General features: G+C 41.7%; 2 protein-coding genes across 2 annotated transcripts in view; both read left to right on the forward strand.

Moving 5' to 3' along the window:
* The window catches only part of LOC122654693 (polyadenylate-binding protein-interacting protein 4-like), a 59,726-nt gene extending 46,933 nt beyond the window's left edge, over positions 1-12,793 (forward strand). Inside the window, exons 14-16 of the mRNA XM_043848902.1 lie at positions 11,990-12,085; positions 12,201-12,263; positions 12,529-12,793. Coding sequence (XP_043704837.1) covers positions 11,990-12,085; positions 12,201-12,263; positions 12,529-12,558 — 189 coding nt within the window. The 3' untranslated portion in view covers positions 12,559-12,793. The remainder of the gene's footprint in view (positions 1-11,989; positions 12,086-12,200; positions 12,264-12,528) is intronic.
* A 2,392-nt stretch (positions 12,794-15,185) lies between these two features.
* On the forward strand, positions 15,186-17,024 carry LOC122654694 (pentatricopeptide repeat-containing protein At5g39710-like). Its single transcript, XM_043848903.1, has one exon. The coding sequence runs from the start codon at positions 15,245-15,247 to the stop codon at positions 16,940-16,942; it is 1,698 nt and encodes a 565-aa protein (XP_043704838.1). The 5' UTR covers positions 15,186-15,244; the 3' UTR covers positions 16,943-17,024.
* Positions 17,025-17,045: the final 21 nt, after the last annotated feature.

The following is a 17,045-nucleotide window of genomic DNA, read 5'->3' on the forward strand; positions in this document are numbered from 1 at the left end:
GATAATTTATATCACATCAGGTTTCACGAAAGTTGGCTGATGTAATACTGATTTAAGAATACCAAAACAGAGTCGAAAAACAGATAACAAATTCCAGCAATAGGAGAAAACTCATAAAATAAAATCAGACAATCAGATGGACCTGAAAAACAGATCGAGTTCTTCTTTTTACAGGGAGAATCTTTGCGGAAAATTTCAGCAGGATCCAAGGGTTGGATCAGCCTTTATGTGCTATTAAAAACAGAAGAATCAAATCAACAGAAACAGGAATCGATTTCAGCAGTTGAGAATAGATGACCAAGGTTCGAGGTCTCGGTATCTCGGATGGTTTCGGCCCTTGGTTTCGGGGGCCATATGACCAAATTAACTCATGAAACTTGCTAGACAGCCTATTTTAGGCCCTATAAACATGGTGTAACCCTTAGTTTTTCAAAAATTACACCCAAAATGGTAGTTTGACTTAAGACCATATATATATTAGAAGAATGGGAGAATGGCTTGAGTGAATTATTTCCTTCACTCACAGCCCCTTCATTTATATTTTTCATTTATAAGCAGAATTACAATACTGCTCCTGTATAACCGACTATGCTTATAACAGGGAATAAACAAGAGAAAAGGTAAAAACCCCAAAATATCCTTATCGGGTTACATAACTCAACACTCCCCCTCAAGTTGGTGCATAGATATCACACATGCCTAACTTGACTAGACTAGGATGAAATAAATTTCCACTTAACCCTTTAGTGAATACATCTACAAGTTGGCCATCAGATTTCACAAAGGGTATACAAATCTGCCCACTTTCTAATTTCTCTTTGATAAAGTGCCTGTCGTTCTCTACATGCTTGGTACGATCATGTTGCACTGGATTGTGAGCAATGCTGATTGCTGCTTTGTTGTCACAGTGTAACATCATTGGACGATGAACAGAACCACCAATATCCTGGAGTAAACTTTGAAGCCACAATAGTTCACATATGCCCTGGGCCATGGCACAAAATTCTGCTTCAGCGCTAGACTGCTGAAACTGAAATAATTTCTCATAGAGTTCGAAGATATGTGTCATACTCTTCTCTTGGGAGTATGTCTCCTTGAGGTCATCCCAAACTCCCTCTGCCGTGGTGTGGAACATAACATTTGCAGCGATATACGGCTCCATGCTGTTCCATAACCAAATTAAGATAATAGCATTGTAATCCTTAGAATCAGGTTCTGGAGGAGAGGTAATGTAGCTAATCTTGTCCTTGGCTATAATGTAAACCCAGACAGCCTGAGCCCACAATAAGTAGTTGGAAATCCCCTTCAACTTTATGGAGGTATTCTGAACATTGACATTGTCGTGGAGGGTCTTTGAATCAGCCATAGTAGATACACTTCAAAGAAATCGATAAGCACTCAGCGAATCGATTGTGAAGCAAGAGAAGTAGAGAAGTAGCAACTAATAACAACGGTGATAATAAAGGATGACTAATCAGCCGTAAAAGGTCGAATCGCAGCAAATCCACACTTGATGGAGGCAGCCAAGGCAAGGAACAAATCAGAATCGATCTCAGGGTTTCTGTGAAGAGGAAGGAGATCTTCAGATAAGCATCACCACCAGTCAAACCAGGTTGCAAGAACCCCCAAAAGTACTAAACACCATGTAGAAGTAGGCCGGAACCACAAAACTTCAAAAAAAAATTTCAGAGAGAAAGTCGATTATTGTCAGGGTTTGTCCTGACATCGATTTCAGCAACCTTCAAGAATGTTTGAGGGAGAACTCCAAGCAGTCATCAAATATGGTAGATAAACATAGGAATCATAATCATGGGGAGGGGGAAGGAAATGCATGGGCTGGAATGGGCCGAGGAGAAAATTATCAATTGTACGTAAAATAACACTATAATAAAATGTATTATATCATATACTATCTTCATATATAATATATTACATAACAAAATGTGGGTGACATTTAGTTTATAATATATATATTTTATACTATAACTTAAAACAGGGTCGGGCCAGGCCAGGCCAGACTTATCCTGAGGCCTCAACCCTAGCTCGACCCGACCCTGACTCAGGGCCAGAAATTTCCAACCCTGACCTGCCCTCATGGCCAAATATCTCAGCCCAAGCCCTGTTCAGGCTTAGGGCGGGCCAGGGCGGGTTCAGGCCTACAGGGCCAAACTTGCACCCCTAAGAGTGAGGTTTTTCGATGTTTCCAGCACTTCCATCGTATGATTCAGACCCAATTCAATGGCACATTAAAAATTCTGTGGAATGATAATGGCAGAGAATACATGGAAGGTTAGTTCCAAACCTATTTGGCTGAGAATGGCATCCTCCATCGGACTAGCTGTGTCGATACCCCTGCACAGAATGGAGTCACCGAAAGGAAAATCGGCACGTTTTAGAAGTAGCTAGGGCCATTATGTTTGCACGGCAGGTTCCTCCTCAATATTGGAGTAATGCTGTCCTCACCGCTACGTACCTCATCAACAGTATGCCTACCCTTGTACTTGATGGACGTACTCTTGTTGACCTCCTTCAAGGTTCTTCCTCCTTTGTGGTTCCCCCAAAATCTTTGGTTGTGTCTGCTATGCTCACAATCTTCAGCCTTATGGTAAGCTCGATCCTCGGAGCATCCGACGTATATTTTTGGGCTACTCCACCACCCAGAAAGGATACAAATGTCATCATCCACCTTCTCGGTGTACATTTGTTACCATGGACATTGTCTCCCATGAATCCTTGGCATATTATTCTTAGCCACCTCTTCAGGGGGAGCATGATCCAGTATTTGAAGATGTGCCTGATCCTCTACCATCTTCTATTCAGGGGGACCCAACTTTTGTCTCTAGTTTGCTTCCTATTCAGGAGGAGCGCAGATCTGTAAGTCAAATTCCTGTGGATCAAGTCTACACTCGGAAGCACAAAGAGCAAGTTGAGACTACCACTACTGTACCACTTCTCCAACCATTTGAGCTTGATCCAGATCCAGATTCCGCTGCATTACCTGGTAAGGATCCCTCTCTTGATTTACCCATTGCTATCCATAAAGGCATTAGATCTTGCACCCGAGATCCTATCACGAATTTTGTTTCTTATGATGCTTTGTCTCCTTCCTATCGTGCTTTTGTGTCCTCTCTTTCCTCTGTTTCTATTCCTAAAAAATGGCAGGAGGCAATAGCAGATCCAAAGTGGAAAGCAGCCACGTTGGAAGAGATGATGGCCTTATCCAAAAATGAGACATGGGAGCTGGTGACTCTTCCTTCGAGCAAGAAAACAGTGGGATGCAAATGAGTGTTTGTTGTCAAGCAGAAGCCTGATGGAATAGTAGACAAATATAAGACCAGACTGGTGGCCAAGGGCTTTACCCAGACCTATGAGATTGATAATTAGGAGACATTTGCCCCAATGGCAAAATTGAACACCGTTCGGGTTCTATTATCATATGCTGTCAATCTTGGCTGGGATTTGCAGCAACTGGATGCGAAAAATGCATTCCTTCATGGAGAGCTAGAGGAGGAAGTCTATATGGAGGTCCCTCCAGGTTTTTCTTGTGACAAGACTCATGGGAAGGTTTGCAGACTGAAGAGAGCAGTATATGGGTTGAAACAATCTCCTCAGGCTTGGTTTGACAGGTTCCATAAAGCACTGATCTCTGTAGGATACAAACAGAGCAATGCTGATCACACCTTGTTTATCAAGCGGAATGGAGATAAGGTTACTCTTCTCATAGTCTATGTCGATGACATAGTGGTGACTGGCAATGATGCACATTAAGTTTCTCACCTAAAGACTTTATTGGGACGAGAATTTGAAATAAAAGACCTAGGACAGTTCAGGTATTTTCTTGGGATTGAAGTTGCCCGTTCTCCCAGAGGCATCTTTCTCTCCCAAACGAAATATGTTCTAGACTTACTCTCAGAGACTGGTTTGTTAGAATGTCACCCATGTGACACCCCTATGGAGGCTACTACTCGTCTACAAGAAAAGGATGGTGATCCTGTTGGTAAGGGGCGCCATCAGAGGTTGGTGGGTAAACTAATCTATCTCTCCCACACTAGACCAGAAATTGCATTTGATGTTAGTTTAGTCAGTCGGTTCATGCATGATCCCTACTCCACCCATATGGTTGTTGTTCTTCGTATTCTCCACTACTTCAAGTCAACTCCAGGGAAAGGGATTCTCCTGTCCCCACATGATCATCTTCGCATTGAAGCTTACACAGATGCTGATTGGGGTGGTAACCCTGATTGAAAGTCCACTTCAAGCTTTTGTACCTTTGTAGGAGATAACCTTGTCACATGGTGAAGTAAAAAGCAAAATGTGGTGGCGCTGAGTCAGGGTCAGGTCGGGCTTGGGCCCAGCTAAGGGGACTCATGGTTGGGCTAGGGTTTTATAAAGCCCAGCCCAACTCGACCCTGTTGCAGCCCTACTCACTCTTGTGTTGTATCATATACACCCAAGTGGTCCTAGTAAAGCAATCAATGAAGGAAACAAACCATCTATGGCCATAAATAGAAACACAACGGGTAGGGCCCCACACATCAGTATGAACCAAAGCAAATGGAGAAGTACTTCTTTTATTAATTGAAGAGTAAGTGGAACGAGTCTGCTTAACCAAGACACAGGCTTCACATAAAAACTCATCCTTTGTTACAACTTTTAATTAACTGAGGAAACAAAAAGGCTAAAGTTCGAAGAGGAGGGTGACCAAGCCGACAATGCCATAGATGGAGATCTGAAGAAGCTGCTGAATGTAACTGATGAGCCAAAGAAGAAACTGATGGTGGACTAGTCTGACCCGTGTCGAGGATGTAGAGACCACCATGTACCTTACCACCCCCAATCGTATGGCCCTGCACCAGATCCTATATGACACAGTGAGAGGGAAAGAAGGTTATTTTGCAGTTCATATCTCTGGTTAAACAACTAATGGAAAGAAGATTAGAGTAGGAATGAAGGAACATGCAAAACAGAATTTAAGGTAATGGTAGGAGAGGAGTGAATGGATCCCTTTCCATGAATGGGAGAAGGGAACTATTAGCTGCTCGAACAATATCCTTTCCAGAACAAGGAGAATAATGATGAAAGACATGAGAGGAACCAGTCATGTGGTCAGTGGCACCGGATTCTATGATCCAAGGACTGGAGACCGCCAATGCACAATGACTACCGACCGGAATACCTGAAGCAAAGTAAGAACTAGGAGAGGTAGTAGGTGCAGGTGCCGTAGAAGGTGCAGCGAAAGATGGCTGGAGCATGCGATGAGGGCTAGTAGCTCATCCTGAGTGAAACCAGTGTCAGTAGAGGGGACTGTAGCAGTAGGAGCAGTAGCTTCAGCCAGATTTGCCTTCGGTTTGAGCTTCCCCTTGCCTTGTTTCGCCTCAAAATCAGCAAGCTTCCCATGTAACTTCTAACACCGAGCCTTGGTGTGATAGGGCTTGTGACAATGCTCACACTTGACAGGCTCTTTGGAGGCAACATTACCACTGTCAGTAGTGGCAATAGAAGCAGGGCTGGAAGTAGTCTGTAGAGTAGACTTATCAACAATAGGAGCATGTAACATCGCAGCCTGACGAGTCTCCTTTGTATGAACCATGGCAAAGGACTGCTCAAGTGTAGGAAAGGGAGACTGGTTCAACACTTGCATTCTAATGGGGCCATACTCCACATTCAGGCCGGCCAAGAAGTCGTACAGACGGATACTGTCGATGTATTTACGGTAGGCAGCAACATCAGTAGGTGTAGAGGGCTGATACGTGGAGTAATGATCCAATTGCTGCCACAAGCTTTTGACGGCAGCATAATAGGTAGAGACAGACAACTCCTTCTGAGTTAGGTCATGAACCTTTTTGCGAATCTCATACACTTGGGCAGAATTCCCAATACGCCCATAAGTCTCTTTGGCAGCACTCTAGATCTGATTGGCTGTCTCTAGAAGCATGAAATTGTCAGACAGATCTGGTTGTATAGATTGCAACAAGTAGGACATCGCCATGGCATCATTGGACAACCACTTCTCTTGCGGAGCCCCAATGGTAGCTGGCATGGGGTTAGTCCCAAGTATATGGCCAGTCAGCCCTCGACCAGCAATGGTCAAGTAAGTGGTACGAGACCACTTGAGTTAATTTGTCCCGCTGAGCTTGATAGGAGCAGAAAGTGGAAGGAAGTCTGTCCGGGGCTGTCCATCTTGCCCCAAGGTTGCAGAAGAGGCATCTGAGCCGGTCATGATGATTCAAAAAAATGCTCCAATAAACAAGGCAGCAACACAAGAATTTACTTGCTGAAAAAAGGCAACCGCAAAATCCCCAAGAAATCTCCAATAAGATAGGTTGAAATATTGACTGAGTGCTCTTCAATGATGATGGAAGAAACCCTCAAAAATTCACACCAAATTGGGAAGGAGAACTATAAGGGGCAATTCATCAAACGCCTGGTGTGCACAGCTTCCCTCAAAAAATCAGCGGCAACAGATAAGAGAAACCGCAAATCGATTTGAGTGTCAGGGTTTTGAAAAAACTGAAATTAGTGATGTCGATTTGCGGGCAGAAGGGCTGAGGCTGCTGTTGAAGGATGCTGATTGGTGTAGAAAGACTATTGATAGCAGCTGGCCAAGGGTGCTGATGTGGATCTTCAAGGATGGATGACTCGATCTCCAATGTTTGGGCAGATTCGATCTTCAAGAGATGAAGACTCCAAAAGTCGCAGAAAGTGGCAGCAGCTAATCAGTCCAACAGCATCTTCTAAACCATAATCTGATTGAGGTAGTAGAGGACAGCACAAGATCAATCGATCATCTCATTTGTGCTGTCCGTATTGCAGATTTCAGACCAAGAAGAAAGGGAGAAGAAGAAGAAGAAGGTGGAGAAGGTAAGGAAGGTCGAAGGTGAAGAGAGGGCTGTTAGAGAGAGGAAGAAACGATGGGGTTAAAGCTGGTTCTAACCCTAGATCAGATTAGTTCTGATACCATGTTAGAAGAATGAGAGAATGGCTTGAGTGAATTATTCCTTCACTCACAGCCCCTTCATTTATATTTTTCACTTATAAGCAGAATTACAATACTGCCCCTGTATAGCCGACTATGCTTATAACAGGGAATAAACAAGAGAAAAGGTAAAAACCCCAAAATACCCTTATCAGGTTACATAACTCAACAATACATGACCTATGCTGCACAATCTTTAGTATTAGAACAACATTTAACAATACAAGGCAACAACTACCGAGTACCAAGTCACCCATATCCCTATATGCTCATCCTAATATTAAATGAATGCCGGGCCTTCAAGTTCAAATCTCCTCCAAACAAGATTGTTGGGCAGCAAATCTTCTCCAAATGCTGTTCTTGAGTATCAAATCCAAGTGTTTCAAGCCTTTTTTTGGTAAGATTTGGAGCTGTTTTCTTCACAAACTGGTGAAACCAGTCAGAGTTTACCGTGAATAGATTGAAATATCGACCGAGGAAAGTCAAAACATGGTATTTATGTAACTGAATTTTTGTGTCATTTCGGCGAGATACCGAAATTTCTAGATAGCAAAATTTTGGCTGAGATTTTGCACTTTTGTCAACTCATTGCATGTCTCGTCTCGATACATGAAAAAACCAAGTTTTTTACCAAGATCTCAGTGAGACCTCAAACCTTGTAGAGAACCCATCGTGCTTGAAGTAGGACTTCACTATTCAACCAACAGAATTTAGATCTGAAAACAGAAATGAAAGATAACTCACCTCTAAATCAACAATTCCTAGTTGAGAAAGGACTGAAGATTCGCAGGAAAGGCAGAATTCAGTGAAGAACAGTAGAAACAGTACCTTAAAAAAAAGAGGGCCCTAGTGCATGAGGCTGCCGCTACTGCAGGGTCTGGGAGGGGCAAATGTATGCAGCCTTACCCCCGCTTCGTGGAGAAACAGTACCTTAAAAAAAAAGCGGGCGTACCCAGTGCACAAGGCTCCCGCCACTGCGGGGTCTGGAGAAACAGTACATTAATGGAAGGAAAAGGATTAGCGAATGAGAGAATGGCACCCAGGCTTCTCACCGCAAGGTGTTTGGATGGGTCAAACACCAACCGAACCTTGATCAAACACAAGGAGACCTCCATGCATGGAAGAGACCAGCAGCAGCTTTTCTTTTTCAAAAACAAAATTGTGGGCTCAAAAGACTCCCATGCTTTCCTCTTATTGATAACCATAAGTCAATGTTAGAGTTGGGCTGGGAACCCCCCTAGCCAACTCTAATTACAACTCAACCGTCCTTTAAAGTCCAACTAGTCTAAATAGACTTTAAAAAGGTTGTGGAGTCAGCTTAGATAACATAAGTTGACCCAAATTGAACCACCAGTTCAACCAGGTCCAACTTAAAACACTTAAAACATAAGAGAACTAACTTAAAAATAGGAAGTAAAAGAACTAAACACAACTGGGCTGCATTAGGTCTTCAGGCCTGCATCAGCCAATTTACAAAAATATTTGAAATTTTTGTTTCACATCAGGTGTGAGAAAGTTTGTTTGGTGTGCGAAAAAAATTATTCCGCCTGGTCACTCTAAAATAGGAGCCATTTCCATGCCCAATGCTTCACTTTGTAGTATACCATTCCACAAGGTTGCATGTTGTCAAATTCTAGTTATGTGGTAAAAATTGGACTGCCCCCAAGAAAGAACTGGCTGGATCATTCCAGTTTTCTCTTCCAGGTTCAGTAGTGACTGACTAGTAATGGTGGTAAAATGGAGTTGACGGGGTTTGGATGACTGGTCTAGTCCTGGTTTGATTAGTACATTATATAGTATAGTTAGAACATGGTAGACCATTATTTATTTTTTAGTTAATCATGGTAACCATATTGTGTTCTTTTGAATAACTTATGCAAGTATATGAGAAAGATAGTCGGCAGACAAATCAAACAACCTTCCAACCCAGAGAATCCAAAGAGGGAGCGACCTCTCATTTGGTAAACCCAGGCAATTATGAACAGGTTGATTCCAGCAACCAAATTAGGGTTCCAAATTTGTAAAAGTTTCCATAATCTATTGCATCATCTGTACCATCAAGCCTGCTATTGCCTCAATCTCATTGGTTTTTTTTTAACCAGTGTAACTGAATAGCAGAAAAGGCCCTTTGGAATCTGAGACCAGGCCAACTGTTATAGAACTTTCTATGTCTACCCAACTGTTATAGAACTTTCCATGTCTAGCTGTATCAGACTATCAGTAAAGTGATAACTTATCGATTGCCTCATGAAGGCTACTGGTAGGAAAAGGAGTTGACTGATATCCTAGATTTGGGACTTTTAGGAATGTGCCAAACATCCTTTCCACAAACAGTTATGTGGATAGTTAAGCCAGGCTAAAGTGATGTATTATATGGCTTCTATAATAATACCGATAATTTGCATGTCGTCAGTGCTACAGTTTATATCATTGGTTGAAGTGCTTTATTAATTAAATAGAAGTGGCTATATTTTATTTAATGTAGATCATCTTATATTTTATTGGAAGCTTCAGAGGAACTACCAAGGAGCTTTAGAAGCTCCAACATGGGTCTCAGATGAAAAGATTATAATGGATAATTCAATCGGTCCAAAAGTGTATTCTAAAGGGCCAACAATACGGGAAAGAAGAAACGTATTTTGTTGTTCTGAATGCAAGGACAAGGTCCTCTACTTTGCTGCTTGAGGAGTAGCTATGATATGACTATATGAGATGTGCTGTCATAGTGTCTTCACATATTACTTAGAGTCACTTATTCGGCTAAGTATCTCTGGTCATGACACCTTTTAATGTTGGAAACCCCTTCAGATGATTTGATGTATTTGTCAAATGGTTACTCTCTACCCGACAAAAATGATGTATTAGTCTCGGCTTGACTTGGGCACTCGAGAAACCAAATGAGCAAGTTTCTGTAATTCTGTTAACTCAAGTGGGGTAGTATTCTGTCCTGGAAAGCCACTTCCCTCCCCCTCCCCCTCCCCCCTCTTTGATCTTGCTATTTAAATGCACAGACTACAATATAGGCTCAAGAATCCAAGTTATATAGGTATAATCTTACTAATTAAATATGGGACTGTTTAAATGACACCTGTATAGAACTTGACACCTTGATGCAGATTCATCACCAAATAGGGCTTGTTTCATTGGGAATAAGTCTAGGGTTGGGTTACATATATGTTGGGCCTTTGATCCCATAGGTTTCTAATGTAATAGGCCACTTTTATGGGCCTAAAATATGGGTATATAGGTTGCATACGGGATTAGCCCAATACTTAGTTTATTTTTATGTTTTTTAATTGAACCGGTTCAAATTGGTTGCATCCAATTGGTTCAATTCAAGTGATCATGTGACTTGGTTAAGTGGTCACGTGACAACTTAATTGGTCATTTGATGTAAGTTGGGCTGGATTAGGACTCTATAAGTCCAGCCATGTTTTGAGTCTATTTCCTTTAGTATTCTAGTTTCCTAGTCAGTTTAAGTTACCTAATAGGTTAGGGATAGGGTTAGGCCATTCCTTTTTAGTGTCCAAGTCTATTGTCTAAGTCTATTTTTGAGTCTTCTATATAAGTTTGTAAGGGAGGCCAGCATTGAATACGAATTTTTATTAATAAAAACTCAGCTTTATGCTTGCTGCCTTTGCTTCATCGTGAGTGTGTCTCGTGAGTAATATCAAGGTTGCCTTGTGAGTAATATCAAGGTGAAGGGATTGGTGGATCTCCAATCGACTCCTTGCATCATGAAGATCGGGAGGGCTGCTACTTATCTCCTTGCATCTTGTAGATCGGGAGACCCCATTGTTCATCTTCAAAGCTACTGCCATTAAAGATCTCTTCAAATCCAGTAAGTTTGAATCTGGACTCTGCTTAAAACCTTCTTCTCACCCCTACCCTAACTAGGATTCCTCCATAACTTTAAATCTGTCCATTAGTTTCAAACCAAACTTTCAACATACATCCCTTACATCATTAGTGACACTCGATCCAAGTTTCATCAAACCCCCACCACCCTAAACCCTAGAATCCCCTACTCCTACCTCCATTAGGAATTGTCTCCAATAACCTTATCTTGCTGTCCAACTCATCTTACCTACTTCCATTCACTCAAACATCATAAAACCTATACCATTAGACTTCCCTACACCTGCCTATCATTACCATATAAGGCAACCCTAACCTAAACCTAACTTAACCCTAATTTTGACCTAAAATTCAATTCTGTCCAAAATTGCAGAATTTCAAAACTCATCCAAACCCTAACCCTAGTTTTACCCTAAACAGCCCCAAATTTGCGTAATTAGCAAACAGTTCCAGAATTCTGATCTTACCTGGCTCCTATTAGGCCTTGCCTATATAGGACTACATTACACCTTCTAGTTGCCCTTTGTCTTATTCTCAGAAGTTGTTTATGTTAAGCATATAGAAGTCTTTTCAAAAACAATTTGAAAGTGACTTATCTTTGTCATTATAAAAAATTGTTATTGTCTTGCAGATTTTTTGAGAAAACATGTGAAATGACAGAATTTACCCTCATTGGAAAAAATGTGTGTTATACTAAAAGGGTGAAAAAGTAAAGTTATGAATTATTTGACATCTTTAGGGTTGTTAATAAGATTATCCCTTTAAATATTCATTTGATGGTATTCCTTTCCACTGAATACTGTCTGTCATTGTTACATTTATTTTCAATAGTTCTCTGGAAGCTGATTGAGTTGGTAGATTATATACACTTTTTATTTGTTTAGTGTTATTTTAAGCTATTTACAGTCATCTTGTGCTGTTGATTTTGCCATCCTCATCTGTTTGATATTTGTTGTTTTGGGGGGAGGGTTTCATGCACAGCCGCATGTGGGGGAAGGGGTTACGAATTCGTCCCATAGGGGGAAGGGGTTTTTCATTTTGACCCCCTCTTGTGACTTGTGAGAGGGGGGCAGGACCGTGCACAGTGCTCGATAATGCACGGATCCTTTTGCCTTTGTTTTTTTTATTAATAGTTAGTATGCATGACTTTTGCAGATTGCGCCCTCATTCGGACACCAGCCTGTGATATACAATCCACAGGCTACACCAATGCAAGCACCTCAGGCATATGTCCAACCAAATGGACCTCTGGTATGTTTTACTTGCATTTTCAATTTTTTGTTGAGCCATCTAGGCATCTCTAGGTATTACTGTTACAAAAAAAAAAAAAGAGCTCAATATGATTTTGTGCTATAATTTATTGCAGTATGGGCAGCAGATGATTCTTGGCCACCCTAGGCAAGTTTTGTACATGCCAAATTATCCCCCTGTAAGTTGGTTCTTCCTATACGTCAATCATTTTAAGAATTTGATTTTAGTAGCTAAGCCTTTCCCCCTGAATTTAAACATTTATGTTCATTTAATTTTGTGTTTGTGAAATACCTGCCTAAACTAACTATATAGTTAACCTCTACAACTTGCGAAAGAAAGTTGGATAAATCACCCTGGGAAATTTTGCTTATAACAGTTAATAAAAATCCCAATTCTGCCCATTTATCTTCTCATTCTCTCACATTTTGGTGGTGCCTGGACAGGAAATGCCGTACAAAGGGAGAGAATTCTAACTCTGCTGGTCAATCAATATGTGCTCTACTAATTGTGCTTGTAAATAAGATGCTTCTGAATGGGTTGACAATTTTTTTGAGCGGGGTAGCTCAGTATTCAGTTAACAATAATTTTAGAGAACTATCAGGAGTCATGGGAGTTTCACTCAGCTTAGGATGTTCACTATCCATTTGTATTTGTAAAATTTGTTAGTGTTATGTGTGTCTTATTATGACTATGATGTCTTTGGATTGATTACCAAAAAATTATACCTTTGGTTTTACCTTTTAAAATTATTTTTTTTCTTGGCAATGGTATGGCAGCAAACCAAGGAATACTTACAGGAGTAACAAAAAGCCTCCAATTGAATTAGTAAAACTAGATGGTTCGTTAAGATGAATTCGGTACTTATGCTAGTTTTTAAGCGGTGGATCATGACCTTGAGCATCCTAAGGTTGTATTAAAACCGATTTCCCTTTTGGGGGTCCAGGGAGAAGAATGGTAGGTGTGGTAGATGATGTGCGACTTCAACAAGGTAAAGCACACCTTGATAACCTATCTGTACGTGAATGCGTCATGTGTAATCTTGTGATGATATACTCTGTTGTATCTTAAATTGCCTTGCCATTCTGCCATTAAGGCTATGTTTGGTTGCCAAGAAATGGATACTTACCTGTACAAAAACGCTTCACGTGCAGTTTTGCCCTGCAAAAACAAACCCAAAGTACCCACCTCATTATGAATTATGGGTTTTTGAGGAATGGGATTTTGTTCGTTAAAATGGGTTCTCTCTCAATTCTCTCAATTCTGAAGCAAGTAAGCATTGGGTTTGGTCCACCACTACTAGTAGTAGACTAAAGGTAGTCGTCCTTTTTGTCATTTCTTTTTACAACCTGGCTTGTATTTATACAAATGCATACTGCTGGAAGAACATTGGGCTTGGAGGCGTTTGTTGAGAGCAATGAACAATGGTTTTCTTTCACCATCTTCTCCTCTTCCTCTGTTTCGGCCATGCCCTCTATTCAGCTTCTGCGGCTACTGATGTAACATCATCACCCCACAGCTCCCTCTGGCTTACTTATACAGCATGCCCTCCACCGCCGTATACAGTGTATAGGTATAAATCACAGCCGCCTCTACCTCCACCAGTTTACAAATGCAAGTTACTGCCACCTCCACCAGCACCGGTGTACAGGTACAAGTCGCCACCTCCTCCGCCGCTATACAAATACAAATCACCACCACCTCCTTGTCATGGATCCGTTTACATGACACCTCCACCCCCACCTATAAACAAATATAGATATCCTCCGCCGAAGCATCACCAGCACCACCACCACCATGAGCACAAGCACAAGTGGAGTCTATATCCTTATGTCAGGTACAAGTCACCGCCGCCTCCCCCTTTCCCCCACTACCCAGTTTATCGTTACAGATCCCACCACCCCCGCAGCACAAGGGAGACGCAACATAGAAGAGTTCCCTCGAGGAAGAACCAGAATGCTGCTCCCTCTCTCTTTTGCGTAGTCTAATGTATGTGGATGTCTGTCTTTGCTTGCTGGATGCTGGATCTGTCTCTCTCTCTATTTCAGATAATGGAATTGGTTAACATAGTCCCGAAGAGTGGAGCAGCATGGATGCACTTGACCTTCCCAAACTAGTTATCAGCTTTCTTATTTGTCATCACAATATCAAGTTCTACTGTCACATGGCAACTTTGGATAGCTCATGGGTGAGTCCAATATGCCAAAATGTTAACCTCATACATTCTGTGACCTACTCACAAGAGGGTTCCCTACATTGCCCGAGTGCAGTTTCAGACTAATGAGAAAACCTTTTTTAAAAACTGACAATTCGGGGAAAAGCATTTGACATATCACCCCCTCACATGAACTTTCTTTGTTCTGAAATGAAACTAACCATACAGCAGCCTAAGGGGGTCTTTAGGAAATGCTAAATGGCACATCATGAAAGTGGTCATCAAAGGACTAATGTCACCCTATGATATAAATGATCCCACACCATCTCAATGATCAAATTTCAACCTAACAAGCATTTGAAGTGGTTAAAAGGTATTTCACCTACCTATAGATCAAGTGGAGGCCAAAGAAAAAGAAAATTTATTATTTTCCTTTTTTATTCTGCACTCATTAAGGGTCAATAGATTTTTGAAAAACATTATTATTTCCCATGAGATTTTTCATTATATGACGTAGTGTAAGGGCAAACAAGGGTGGTTAGCCTTAAAACTTGACATGTTAAAAGCCTATGACTGGTTTGAATGGAATTTCATTCGTGGTATATTTGAACTTCTTAGTTTTCTGAATCATTGGTATGAAATGCTAAGTTATCTTATCTCCTTGGTTTATTGTTGGGTAAATATCATCCCACTCTCTTCTAAGTATCCATAATATCAAATCTTTCCCTGGCCCGGGTTTTGAATAATGATAATGTCCTCCTATACTTTTGAAAGATTGTTCGATCCGTACCTAAGGCTAAGGGGATCACCACGCTGGTGGTGTGGGATGCAGTCAATGGGGGCACAGAAAATGTAGAATAGATTACCATTTCCCACACCGCTAGTGTGGAGATTATTTTTCGGTACATATCTTCGTGAATTTGAATTCGCCCCACTTCCTTTCCCTCCTGGGTCTCCTTAGGATTGTAAAATTGAAGCGTAGTCGGAGAATCGGACCTGAAGCAGCCATGGCGATGGCAGCTCGAACTCTCAGCGGCAGCTCTACCGTTATCTCACTGGTGAGCTCCATAACCTCTGTTCTTCAATCACTGAAGCATCAGAATCCAGGCTACTCCAACCTCAATCATTCTCCTCTTTTACAATTTTCACAACACCTAAACGCTGGTTTAGTAATCGAAGTAATCAAAGCCCAAAACGAACCCCATACTGCTCTGCTATTCTTTCATTGGACCTCCGACCCCAAACCTAACCCTAACAACTACTTCCACACTCAACGTTGTTACTCCATCATAGTCGATCTTCTACTCTCCCATAGCATGTTCTCTACGGCATTTTCGCTTCTTCAGTCGTCCAACAATCTCTGCGATTTCATGGTCGGGAAATTCATCAAAGCTTATGGAGATCGCGGTGACATCAGAGGTGCAATCCACTGGTTTGACCGCGCTAAGACCATCGAATCGGGACGCTGTTTGTTTTCGTACAATGCAATTTTGGGAGTCTTGGTGAGAGCGAATCGCATCAATCTCGCCCAAGCTATCTTCGATCAGATTCTGAAAGAGCGCTTGGTGAGACCCGATGTCTCTACTTATACGACTATGATTAGGGGTTATTGCAAACTGGGTATGATCGAGGATGCAAAGAAAGTGTTTGATGGAATGCTCTGCAAACCAAATTTGATTACGTATAATACGATTATTGCGGGACTCTGTAGGAAAGGGCTTGTGGAGAATGCACGAGAGATTGTTGATCGTATGATTGCTACAAAAGATAGTTATTGTTTGCCCGACACCGTGACTTTCACGACTTTGATTGATGGCTACTGCAAAAAAGGTGAGATGGAGTTGGCAGAAAAATGTATGGATGAGATGGAAATTTGGAAATGCGAGCCGAATACCTTGACCTACAATTCATTGATCTATGGTTTATGTTTAATGGGAAAGGTTGATGAGGCGAAGAGGCAGATGACTAAGATGAGATTAAATGGGTTGAAGAGTGATGTTGTTACCCACACAAGTCTATTGAAGGGACTGTGCATAGTGGGGAGATCAGATGATGCTGCAGAACATCTCAAGGAGATGGTCAGCCTTGGGCTGAAACCTGATGTGAAGTCATATGCAGTGGTTGTCAATGAGTACTGCAAAAACGGGCGAACAACTGAAGCAATGGCCCTACTGGATGAAATGAAATTGAGGGGGATCAATCCGAGTGTTTCCAGCTTCAATGAACTTTTCAGGGCCCTCACCAATGCCGGGGAGCACGATAGAGCAATTCTGGTTTTGAAGCGAATGCCTCAAAAGGGTTGCTCCCCAAACTTCTTATCTTATAGCAACGTGATCTGTAGCCTTTGTGGAATCAAAGGTAGGATGCGAGATGTTGAAGACCTTGTCGTCAACATGCTTCATAGAGGCCATGGCCTTGACGCCTCTATGTACAGTGAAATGGTTAAGGGGTACTGTAAGGATGGTGATCTGGATATGGCTATGGGTATTTTCTCTGAGATGATGGAGAAGGGATTCATGATCAATCTTCAGAATTTTTCATTGTTTGTGAAAGAGTTGTGTGGGAAAGGCAGGATGTCTGATGCTGAGAATGTCTTTAAAGAAATGGTTAGGAGATGCACAATACTTGACTTAGCTAGTTACAGAAGGATACTAAATGAGTATGGTTGTAGGCTACAGGCACCAATTAATGGAGGCGGAGGCTAGCTCACTGGTGGTTGCCTTTGGTATAGCCTCTTTGGAGTGATTTTGAGGAGTTCTCCATCCTCCAGAGGGTAATCATGTTTGGAAGTGCTGCCCAAAGTAATCA

Source organism: Telopea speciosissima, chromosome 3, assembly GCF_018873765.1.
Source record: "Telopea speciosissima isolate NSW1024214 ecotype Mountain lineage chromosome 3, Tspe_v1, whole genome shotgun sequence".
Lineage (NCBI taxonomy): Eukaryota > Viridiplantae > Streptophyta > Magnoliopsida > Proteales > Proteaceae > Telopea > Telopea speciosissima.